General features: G+C 56.5%; 1 protein-coding gene across 1 annotated transcript in view; it reads right to left on the reverse strand.

Annotated features, from left to right (window-relative positions):
* Window positions 1–12569, reverse strand: part of SHANK2 (SH3 and multiple ankyrin repeat domains 2) — a 564129-nt gene that overhangs the window by 157507 nt on the left and 394053 nt on the right. The window contains exons 17-18 of the mRNA XM_018043149.1: window positions 8614–8696; window positions 6907–7031 (exon numbers count right to left, since the gene is read on the reverse strand). Of these exons, the coding sequence (XP_017898638.1) occupies window positions 6907–7031; window positions 8614–8696 (208 nt within the window). The remainder of the gene's footprint in view (window positions 1–6906; window positions 7032–8613; window positions 8697–12569) is intronic.

A 12569-nucleotide genomic window follows, 5' to 3' on the forward strand; every position in this document is an offset into this window, starting at 1 on the left:
ATGTGCTTGGCCCATGGTGGGTGTGCTCTGTAAGGGCTACACGCTCGGAAGGACAGCGGTAACAACCACCTGTCATCATAACAGCATTATTTTTTACGGAAGTATAGTCGATTTACAATGTTGTGTTAATTCCTGCTGCGCAGCAAAGTGGTCCAGTTATTTCGGTGGTGGTGTTTAGTCGCTAAGCCGTGCCCAATTCTTCTGTGACCCCATGGACTGTAGCCACCATGCTCCCTGTCCAGGCAAGAATACTGGAGTGGGTTGCCGTTCTCTTCTCCGGGGGATCTTCCTGACCCAGGGATTGAACTGGAGTCTCCTGCATTGGCAGGTGGGTTCATTTCCCACGAGCCACCAGGGAAGCCCAGTTCAGTTATACATATTTACATATGTATACGTGTGTGTGTGTGTGGGTGGATGTATACATACACACACACACACACACATTCTTTTTTATATACTTTCCATGATGGCTTATCGCAGCATATGAATATAGTTCCCTAACTATACAGTGCTGTGCTAAGTCACTTCAGTCGTCTCTCTTTGTGACCCCATGGACTGTAGCCCACCAGGATCCTCTGTCCATAGGATTCTCCAGGCAGGGAGACTGGAGTGGGTTGCCATGCCCTCCTCCAGGGGGCTTTCCAACCCAGGGATCGAGCCCTCGTCTCTCACGTCTCCAGCACTGGCAGGCGGGTTTCTGCCACCGGCACCACTTGGGAAGCGCCGATGTACAGGAGGACCTTGCTATCTGCCCACCCTATATATAGCAGCTTGTGCCTGCTAACCCCAAACCCCCACTTCATCCCGCTCCCCGGCCCCCGCCGGCAGCCGCGTCGGTTTTCTGTGTATGACATTATTACTGGTTCAGCCCATTGTCACTGGCTTCATCTCCTGAGTCAGGCATCATTAATGATGATGAAGGGCAACAAGATGATCGGCAACCAATCCTGACAGGATACTATGCCCAGCGCTGCTGGCCTTTCACGATCTCCCAGCCAACAAGACGAGCTAACAGCTGCCCGCCTGTTTAGAACTCAGGTGGCACAGAGTGGACCCCGGAGCACCGTGTGTTTGAACTGTGTGAGTCCACGTGTACTCTTTTCAATGAATACACAGTCGGCCCTCCATGCCTGCAGGTTCCACACTGTGGATACAGAACCCTCAGATACAGAGGACTGCCATGGCACGGAGAGATTTTGCTGGAATCAACACCCCCCGCTCCCCGCAGACACACCCAGGGATGACTGGAGTTGGCTTCCGGTGACCGAGCTCACACAACCACCCATTTTGCTGACAGGGATGCCGAGACCCAGGGAATGCGAGCCGACTGCGGCCGGGCAGAACCACCCATCAGGAATCACCTGGACTTTATTTACTCTCCTCCCTGTAATACTTAATTTTCAAGCTGAGGAGACTGACTGATTATCACCAGGTTATAACAATTGTTTACACCTCCAGCTGGGCTGAAAGTAACGATTTGGACAAACAGGCTCTAGGGTCTGCATGACATTCTCCAAGTCGGGGTTCTCAAGCAGCAGTCTGACAAACATTTTATAAGGTACTCAAACGGCCCCTAAGGAAAACACCAGGGCCTCCCTCAGCGTCCTCACTTCAATGCAAACTGAGACTATAATACAGTTCCAGGCCATCTTTAGTACAAGTATTTAATACCAGGAAAAGTAATTAGAAAACTCAAGCATCACTTTTCAAGGATGAAGGATATTGCTGCCTGCTTTAATTGCAAGGGAAAACCTATTTAGGGAAATGAACACAAAACCGAGATTGGCCACTTCAGGATGAAGACAACAATCACAAAAACCATGGGAGTCTCCAGTGCTGCGTGAGCTGGGGAGGGGTAGCCCCAGGAAAACAACTAATGCCCAGGAAAAGTGCAGCCCTGAAAGCAGACAGTCCCTCCTGGGGCAGGGAGGCTGAGACAGCGCTCATCTCCGTGAGACGGCTTCTTCTAAGGAACAATTCGCTGTTTATGAAATGAATCCCTGTCAACAATTAATATTGTCATTCTAGAAAATCTGAGAAACAGAGAGAAGTCTGCCAAACAGAAATAGCCAAACACGATCCCGTCACCTACGGGTTAACATTTTCTTTCCTTATTTTTTTTTATGGTTATTTTGGGGCGAGGTGGTACAATTCAGATGATGCCGTGCAGATAACTTCAATTCTTCCCTCTTCACCTAATGTAAGACAACTGCTTCCTGTTGGTAGGAAGAACTTCTTGCAAGCATAAGTTTTGATGCTTTCCTTTACACCCACAACAGACGCATGGTACCCCCTTAACCACTCCCCGTGACTGCCACCCCTTTCTCTTTGAGGCACTGTGATCTCACCCTGGTTTTCTCTTTTAAGATCATTCCCTTAGGATGGGTTCCTAGATGTAAAATTCCTGGTTCAGCTTTATTGTTCTTATTACACACGGTCACATCGATTTCTAAAAAGTTTATGGCAATTTACTCTTTCGTGTAGCAACCTAAAAGTGCCGTCACCAGCGATGGGTATAGTAATAAAAAAAAAAAAAAAGCGTTTGCTAATTTGAAAGTAACACTGGCATCTCACCGTTTGTACCTCTTCTTACTCCATGCCTATGCGCACGTCCAGTGCATCAAAGCGCCTCCCAGCATCTCTGGACAGTCGTGTTCTTGACTCACACAGCCCGGGTTGGAATTCCAGTTCACCTGCCGTGTGACCCTGGGCAAGTGACTGAACCTCCCTGAGCCCCAGTCTCATCTGTAATATGGAGATGACACGGATGTTATTTTGCGGGATTACTATGAAGGCTGGACGCGCAGGGAAATGCCTGGCAGACATGCCCGTGATTATAAATAAGGATATGAGCCTGTTGTTGTATTTGCTGTAACACTGTTTGCTCTTTCGATGTTTACCGTTTAGCTGTATCATGAGCGAGTTTTGAGATATAAGATATTTTCGTTTATACTAAAGTAAAGCAGGAAACAAAGCTTAGGCTTCCAAACGGGGGGGTCTGTGGAGGAAAGCCAGTCCTGGTCTTGAGGCAACGAGATAAGCACAGTGCCTGCTTCCAATTTTTTGTTAGAATGCTAAATTAAAAGGTTCAAATAGCCACCACGATGAGGCTAGATGGTCTTCATCTTGCCTGCCCATTGGAACCCCTGGCATCATCACTGAAGCACCCTAAAAACACCGATGCTCCTGCCCCGTGATTCTGACCATGTAGGTGTGTGTTGAGCCCAGGTTTCAAGGTCTCTGGGAGATCTGCAGGTGACCCTGGTGCCCAGCCGAGCTTCACTGGGCGAGGCTGGGGGTTGCTCCAGTTTGTTGAGTCCCTGCAGGAATCCAAATGACATCCCCATCTCCGGTCTCTTGAATTACTCCACGCGAAACTGTCACCCGTGACATCTACGTCCTCCTGACAACTCCTCACAAGCGGCTCCTCCTGCCCCACCTTGTGGGCTTGAGGAGCCTTCACCCAGATAATCTCAAAGAAACAGCAGATGGACTATATTCAACACACTGCGCTTGACACGGACTCTGCCTCTGGACTCTTCAACTTCAACTCTCTGGCAAGCTTCACCGGTATTTAATTGGGTTTCCTGTTTTAACCAAAAGAGACGTGGGCCTGAATCATTCCTGGCCGGATGGTGGCCCAACCTCACACTGGACCTGCAAGCAAGGAACCATGCCCTGACTCCGCCACCTGCTTCCCTCTCTGAGCTGTCACTGCCCGCGCCCACCCCGCCAAGCATCGCCTCCCCCAGTTCCCAGAGGGACCGTCGGCTCCCACTCTGCCCACTCCCGCCACCCCTAAGGGCTCTCTGGGGAAGCTTCAGTGTCACCGGCCATCCAGGGGGCTCTGGCCCATCAAACTGATCTGAAAATGGTAAAAACACATGGTCTGCGGAGCCACCTGTTTGAACATCCCCATGCGAGGAGCACCCACTCCCTGCCCTCCAGCCTGAGGGAACTTTCCACACTGCTCACACTAAGACCCATCCCCAGCTGGAAGACAGCCTTTTTCCACGGAGCTCCACTCAGAGTTTGGCTTGTCGGCGGGAGGGGAGGGGCGTGGTCATCAAAGAAACAGCACCAATAGCTAAAGACAGGCTCCTTCTTCCCAAAAGTCAGGGCAGGGAGAGAAAATTTAGAGAGTGGCCACCCCAGAAACGCATGCATAAAGGAAACCTTTCTTGACAGGGGTCAATGCCCTGTGTGTGAGCGTCCTGACAAAGTCCAAGAGGGGAAAATGACACTCAGGAGACGCTGAAGACTTTAGATCGGGAGCATTCGCTTCAGAAGCTGCCCCTCGGTCCCAAGGTTCAAACTGCTGCATGGGTCTTTATAGAGAAAATAAATATCAGACAGGCTTTGCGCTCCTTTCCAACAGCAGAAAGGAAAGCTTGTGTGTGGGAGGAAGGGATGTGGACGGATGGGGCCAGTTCGCCCACACTTGCAACCTGAAGCCAGGACCCTGCACTTGACCAAGAGCCTAGAAACCCCAGCTTCCAGCACGGCTTCCATTCAAGCCAAAGATCCATCAAGGCACGTGAGTCTGTCTAAAACAATCTCTCCAAGGCTGAGGCTTTTCACTGAAAATCACATAAAAATTTTCTGTTGGAAAAAACATGCACCTCTGGGGCCATATATGATTTTACTATTCCAGGGGTGCGATCGGGCAGCTAGGAAAGCAACTCAATGGAGAGCCTCGGTCTTTCAAACCCAAGCACCTGAAGGAGAATCTGTGAGCCCCCATGAATGAAACCTTGGCATGAAACAGGAGGAGCCGGTTCCCAGCACTGCCCCCCGGCTGCCCCTGCCCCGTGCCCTCTTTAGAGGAGCACCCCTGGGGCGCAGCCTGCTATGGCCTGGGGCTGTCTGGGGCCCATTCCTCCTTCAGGTCATAAGAAGACCAACAGAACCTTAAGGCAGCTCTGGGCCAGCCATGCCTGGAATCCTGGAATTCAGAGGTCACCCGGAATATGAAAGCTGTTCCAAAATGGCAAACATGTTTGCATATCAGAGGTTAAAAGCAATGTCAGAGGAGATGCTTTGAAAACAGCAGGGCCCAAATTCTTCATGCTCCTGATTTCTACGGAGCCCTCCAGCCGACCCGGGCGGCCTGCCTTCTTCCCCGGCCCAGGCGAGCGCTGCGGACCCGTCTGCCAACCCAGCGTGGCTCTGCTGCCTGGGAGAGGGGTGGGCCCGGCACACACTCCACAGCTGCCCCACGCTTCTTTCCTGACTAGTTTATCAAGGAAACAATCCGACGAGCCTCACTACCAGGAATGCTCCTGCATCTGCAGCCCTCATTTATAATTTAAAACCAAGAACCAGCAACAGCTTTGCCACCCTACTGGATTCTCTGTCTCTCTCAGACACACACACACAGACACACACACACACACACACAGGAGAGGAACTTACATCACAACTGCACCCTACAGGAGATGATTCAGCCCCGTCTCTCTGCATTTTCATGAGGTTACAAATCGAGTTAACCCGTGAAATCACCGCGGGCTCCAGTCTCCACCATGCTGGATATGCATTTCACAGTTTCAAAGAAATAAGAACCTGAAGAAGCACAAGTCTTCATCTGAGCCAGGCTCTGATTGGTCAGTAATCACTTAAATACACTTTTTTTTTTTCCCCCAGCACATAAAGGGACACCAACACATGATGCCTGGAAGAAGGTAAAGCACCTTTTCCATTTTACCTGGGTCTCTCTTCTAACAGCATCTTTCCTTCTGGATTTCCATCCTTAGAAACATCCTCCTTAGAAGCACCCAGGAGATCATGAACAGAATTGCAGCTCAGAAAGCACTCTTGGAAGCTGAGGCATATCAGAGACGAATGGCTTCCAGCGGCTGTCTCGCCATGGCCTGGATCTCCTCCTTTCCAGAATGAACAGGTGTCTGGCCGGCCCCACAGCGGAGGCCCTGAGCGCCACGCTGAGACCGCACACCCAGTCTTCCCACCTGCGGTGCCTTTCCAGAGCAGATGAGACAGGGCTGAGGGTGAGCCCCGAGGAACGCTCTTCCCAGAAACGTGGACTCCCAGTGGGGGCCATCTAAACTTACCAAGCATCTTAGAACATTTTCAAGGCACAACATATTCTTCTATTATTGATATTTCCAAAGAGTAACATGTTCCTTTGAAAGTAACACCTAAACCCGCAAAAGGCAGGGAGCTCAGGGGTGCCAGGAGGTTGGCACCTCGTGCACACCAACATGGCAACTCCAGGTAAGACTTGAAGCAGCTGGGAACTCACGTCTAGTGGGAGTTTTTAAATGAAGAGAGTGCTCCCTCCATTCACCTATTAGCAAAAGCTGGTTTTCACAGCATCTAAATTTACAAGCTTCCTTTTGGCACGATGAGCTCCAGCCACCCGACTTGCCCAGGCTCCTCGGTCCTTGAAGACCATCACCCATCTGACAGGCCAGTTACTTCGACTTGAAAATCAAGACTCTCAACCACCAACATTACAGACCTCACGGGAGCGAGACCCACGGCACCATGCTTTCCACCTGCCCTGGGGGCACAAGTGTGGGCCATGGCTTCTCTTGGGTCTGTTCATACAGTCTCAGCTAAGCTACCCACAGATCGGCACAGGTCCCTGACATCAGGGCAACCAGCTTCCTCTTACTTCTACCTTCTACTTCAAGATCAACAGCCAAGCTGCAGACACTGCCAGCCTCCAAAGAGATAAAACCAAGGCCTCAAAGACAATCCCAACACGCTGTCCGCAGGAAATGGCATCCACTGTAGGTGGGAACAGCCGAGGGAGCCCCCATCCAAGGCAGCCTCCACACGTGCCCCCGGCCTGGACCACTGGCCACACCATCAAGACCACAGACCCAACCCCAAGAGAGCCGGCGCTCTCCCCAGGCCGAAGGAGAAGAACACCAGTGTCCCTACCTCAATCAAGAAGTCCCCGGTCCTCAGTCCGGCTTGCCATGCCACCCCGCCTTCATCCACAGACTCCAGGTACTGCAGGGCTGGGAACGCCGGCGTGGGTGTGAATTCTTCGATGGGCGTATCCGCTGGGAAGACAAGGTGTACCTCGTTACAAGGCTGGGAGATGTTTGCAGGTTGGTAGCCCAGGCCTCCCACGGGACCCTGGGTGGAAGCAGGCCCCGTGTCTCCGTGGGAAGCGGGTGGCCCAGGCCAGCTCTCCCCTGGGAAGGGGCTGACACTCATGGTCATGGGCCGACACCAACTCAAGCAATGGACCCGACTGCTTCCTGGTGCCTCTCAGCCTCTGTGCTGAAGACATATGGGATACCGTGCTCCCCGGTCCAGGTCTATATGTACACGCCTGTCATTTTCTTTAAAAGCATCAGTGACTAAACATTTTCAGTTCTAAAAATGGAAAAGTTCCCCCATAACCACATGGAGCTACAGAAACACCACACTGAACCGCTTGCCAAATTTACATCCACGTAGACTCGCAACCAAGGGAATTCAACTTGGAGCGTGGACGGGACAGAACGCTGACCCAGTGGGTGGCTGCAGATTTGGAATCTGCTCATGAGCCCTCTCTGCCGGAAGCCCGGCTCCCTGTGGCCACTCTGCGGCCAGCGTCCGCGGGAGGGCTGGGTCCCGCTGCTGATCAGAGCCAGCATAGGCTTCCGGGGCAGGGGGCCCAGAGCCTCGGAGCCAAACTCTGGGGCAAGAGGTGGATGCTCCTGGGTGGTCCCGAGGGGCTGGGGGGCAGGGGGAGGAAGCTGGCCTCGGCCAGGGGAGGGGAGACTCCACACAGCCATGGACACACCGGGGCAGAGGATCTCCCCCTGCCCGTGGACGGGCCGCTGCCTGGGCAGCCGGAGCCTGGAGCAGCTGGGGCTGGCTCCAGGGCAGGAGGCCTCCTCCCCGCAGCACAGTGCGGGACCCCCCCACCGCAGCCCCGAGGCTCCGAGATCAAACTTGTACATGGTTTCCCCACACACGCGGGGCACAGATGTCTCCTCTCACAGGGAGGCGATGCCATTTTGTTTCATTTTGGCAGGGGGGGGGCCCTCCAGAGTTCAGGGCTGCGGGGGGCCGCACTGCCGCGGACCAGGTTCCCGGAGCCCCCCACTGTGGGCCACGTGACACGTGTGCTGCTGGCTGGGCCACGGCGGAGGGGACCATCTTGCCACATTCCCTTTGCAAAGTCACCTTAGAGGCGGGCACCCAGCCGCCTGCCGCACTCAGGGGCTGAAGCCCACTCCCAGAACGGGGCACTTTGGAAATCCCCGAAGGGAACTCAGGACTGGGTAATTCTGGGCGACTGAGACCAGGAGCTCTGAAGCCAGTCACAACCGGACTGAACCAAGCCACAAAATAGACGAAACCCATGAATTAAAGCAAAAAAAAGTGGGGGGAGGGAGAGAGAAAGAGGAAAGAGAGGGAGGAGAAGGAGGTTGTTCGGAGCAATACTGTGTACAGAAAATTGGAAATATTCCTAAAGGAAGCTCCGGTGTTTAAAAAGGCAGGATGTGGAAGAACATGGTTGTCTAGCAACCGAGTACCCCCAGGAAAAGGGCTTCTTTCTGAGCTGGGGAACGTTTTTCATACAGGCGTGTACACACAGAGACACACACACATGTGAAGGCACCCAGGCAGGGAGCCGCCGGCTCTTACCTTTCGCCCCTCGGAGCACGAATCCGAAGCCCTCATTGTCTTTCTTCTGCAGGACGACGGTCTTCTCCTCGATAACGCAGTCGCTGTAGAGAGAGTTCCGGGGACAGCGCCCATTATTGTAGCCCGTCAACATCACCGCGGCCGAGGCTCCGCCGGGGACGTTCATCATCGTAGCCAATTAATCACCCCAGCTCGCCCGACCCAGGCAGGCAGCGTGGAGACGGCGAGCCGGCGCAGGAGGAGCGGAGGCAGCTGGGGGCAGGCTAACGGGAGGGGCGGGCTCGGAGCGGGGGGCCGGGCGGAGCGGGCGCGAGCGGGAGGCAGGAGTCATGCACGGCGGCGGCGGCGGCGCGGGCGGGCCCCGGGCGCCCCGGCACGGCGAGCGGCCCGCGGGCGCGGGGGGCGCGGCGCGCGCGGGGCCCGGCCGCACGCGGCGCCCTGGCCGGCGCGGGGCCCTCGGCCGGCGGAGACATGAGGCAGCGGTTTTCCTTTTTCTTTTCTTCCCGAAGGGCTTTTTTTTGTTGTTTGTACAGAAGCCGCCGATTCTCTGCGCTCCCTTGCAGCCGCGGCCGCCCCGGGAGGCGCGGCGACCCCTCCCTCCGGTCCGGGGGCGCGCTGGGCCCCGCTCGCTCTTGCGCGGAGCCCACAAGGCTGCTGGCGGCTCGGCGGCGTCACGCCGGCCGCGCAGAGGAACCGCAGGCCCGCGGAGGGGGCGGCCGGCGGGCGGGAGGGGGGGCTTCCAGCGGAAGGGGGCAGGTCACTCCAGCCCGGGCTCCTTGGGGCGGGGGGCGGTGGGGAGGAAGGGGCTGCGGGCTCCCCCTGCAGCCACACCAGCCGCCGGTTGGCACAGCTTTTTTCTTAAAGGAAAGAAACCCGAAAAGCTCCAACTTTGCTTCGGTCGCCAAAGCCTCCCACCATCCACAGGACGGGCGCGTCGCCAGTTGATTGCCGCCCCGCAGCACCCAGCACCGGGAACAGGGGAACCCCGCGGACCCCCCCCCCCCCACCTTCCGGGGCTGCCTCCCTCCAGGAGTCCCTGCTGCCCCGGAAGTAAGTCAGGGGGGAGGGGGAGGGACGCTGGGGTGGGGGTGCGGAAGAGAGGAGGCTTTCTCCAGGGTCCTTAGGGTCCGGCTGGTGGGAGGGCAGGGTGAGGGGGAAGGGCCCCGCCCCGAGGGAGAGGCCCAGGATGCCGACTGGGATCGCTTGGACGGGGCTCTAGGTCCCGGGACTGAAGGTCAGCTCTGCCCAGCGCTGGGTCTGCCACCTGCAGGAAGGCCTCAGCCTCAGCTTTGCGGGAGCAGCCGGGGTGGGCAGTCAGGAGGAGGAAGGACAGGGCTGCTGGGACCCAGCGCTGGGCAGTAACGGAGAACATCGCCTTGCAGGGATGGAGGAGCCCGGGAGCTCCCTAGAGGTGGGGGGCTGCAGCCCGAGGACACACAGGTGTCCTGCCCCACTCCTTAGCCCGCAGCCCGCACATCGGAGGCCGCACAAAGGAACTCACGGGTGTGACCCTATCCTCCAGGAAAGGGCCAGCGTGGCAGACTGCACCATCCCGGATGGCCGCCGTCCAGGGTGGTCTAGGAACTTGGGAGGAGGGGCTGAGTCCCTGGGCACTGGCTCTGCCTCCCGCCCCTGGGTCAGCCTGGCGGGTCGGTACAGGAGCCCTAGGTCTGGGAGCTCAGCCCCCGCGGCTCATCAGACGAGGGCTGAACATGGCCAGGAGTCCAGGCCTGGGAGCCTGTGGGCAGGTCACGTGCTAGCCTGGCCTTAGTCGGAGACCTGGCTCTCTGAGCCTCAGGCCCCCTTACATTACAGCATGCTGAGAACAAGCCGCAGGCCTCCCGGGACTCCCGTGAGGTCAGACTGGAGGATGCACACAGCCTGCGGTGGGACCGAGAGCCCCAGGGAGCTATTGGGTTAACCGCCATCCACTTGGCGGGGAGCCAGCACCTGGGATCCGCAGGAGGGGGTGGGGCAGAGCTGGGCACCCGGTGCTCGAAGGAGCGGACCCCCCCACTAGCCTCTCCACTTTCCATCCTGTGCCTTCCTCAACCAGAACACAGACGCAACTGTCTCCCGCCCACCCGTGAACGCCTCAAGCTGGAGGGCTCCTCAGGTGCAAGCCCGCCACCCACTCGGGCCGCTTCCCCAGGCTGCTGCAGCCTTGCCTTATGCCCCTGCTCGTCCCCCTGCAGGAGCTCTTCGAAACCCTGCCACAACGATGCCCACTCTGAGGGGCCGGAGCCCTGCGGTTCCCTGGGGACCCATGTGGCCCCCGACACCCGTCTCTGCCTGGCTCCAAGGCAAACCTGTTCCGCTTTCCATCATGAGGCCCTACCGTGGGCCAGCTCCTCTGCCCACCGCACAGACAGCACCCCCAGGCAGCCTTTCAGCTGTCCCCCATGCTGGGGGAGCTTGTTTGGGAAAGTGTGGCTGTCTGGATGCGGCTGGCACCCTCCCCACTGGCCGCACAGGGCAGGGGCGTAGGGCGTGGTGGGTGGTGTCACACAGGGCCCAGCTTGGATCCTGGCTCTGCTCTGACCCCAGGGGCACTCCGACCTTTGGAACCTCAGGGTCCCGCTTGGCAAAGTGGGAATAATAGCAAGGCATGCCTTGTGGACTTCAGGAGGGGTTAGCAAAGACCCCACCTGAGCCCAGGTAGGCTGCCCCGACCTGTGTGTCTGTGTCATCCTGCTCGCTGAGGAAACGCCAGACTCCTTCGTCTCCGATATGAGGGACAGTCCCAACTTTTCTTTCCTGCATTAGTTCAGGAACTGAACAGCCCCTGGCTCCCTGCCCATCACGACCCATCTCAATTTCATTCACAGACAGACCTGGGTTTGAATCCTGACCCAGGCACTTGCCAGCTTAGCTTATCAGACCTCACTTTTCCCATCTGCAGAGTGGGTGCACTCATACCCTCCTTGCAGGGACTCTGCGGAGCAGGTGAGGGCAGTGCCCCCCTACCACAGGGAGAAGCGCTCTCATCAGCATTGCCACGTGCGGCTCTCCCCAGGAGACCGTGACTGCGTCCTGGGGGTTACCCAGCACGGCGCCACGTGGAATGGAGCAAAATGGGCAAGGAACACAGGGTGGAGAACAGGGGTGGCCGCGTCAGGGGCTGAAGGGAGACCACAGGGTTTCGAGTGAAGAGGTCTCCGGGTCAGTCCCCGTTATCCACAGAGGGCAGGGAAGTTCAGCATTGTGGAGTGCCTACTGTATGCAGCTAGCTAGGCCTAGGAAGTAGAAAGGCAGGCTCAGGCTGATGGAAACCCGCAATCTCGGTAGCAATCCGTGAAAAGCAATAGAAACTCCAACACAAGAGTCATTCCCTTGAAACAAGAGCGCATTCCGATTTTGTCTGAACGGCACAATCCCTGGGCATGGGCTCCAACTGGGAAATCCCACACCCCGGGCCTCAAGAAGGAGCCTTCCCCAAATGAGAGTCTCTTTCCTTCCAAATCCTCCTAACAAGGGGCCCCCGCACAGTCTGTACAAGGGGGTCCCCTCCAGCCTCGCCCAAGCCTCTGGTGGGGTCCTTCTCACCTGCGAAGCTGTCACCTGTGGGCTCCTCAGGGGCAAACATCATGCCTATTCTCTCTGAATCTCCCTACAGGGCACAACATCTACTCTTGGTGAGATTCTGTGTGATGAAGAAAATCTGTACTCCAGCTGTGCTCTCTTCAAACGTGTTTCCTGAACAGGGCAGGAGAGCACTTTAACGTACCCCAAATGGACCCTCCTTTGGAAGCTTCCTGACGGCGGGAGCCGTGGAAGGCAAAGGCAGTGGGCATTCAGCCCCACCAAGCACAGTTGCGCAGGTTGTGCACAGAACAAGCACAGAGGATACCATCCTACCATCCGATCACGGCCGTCATAGAACCATCTGTTTATGGTGGTGATTTCGGCTCTCAGCTGAAAGCAAAGGGCCTTGAGAAAGGGGCAGGCACTTTTTT

This window comes from Capra hircus, chromosome 29, assembly GCF_001704415.2.
Source record: "Capra hircus breed San Clemente chromosome 29, ASM170441v1, whole genome shotgun sequence".
In the NCBI taxonomy this organism is placed as follows: domain Eukaryota; kingdom Metazoa; phylum Chordata; class Mammalia; order Artiodactyla; family Bovidae; genus Capra; species Capra hircus.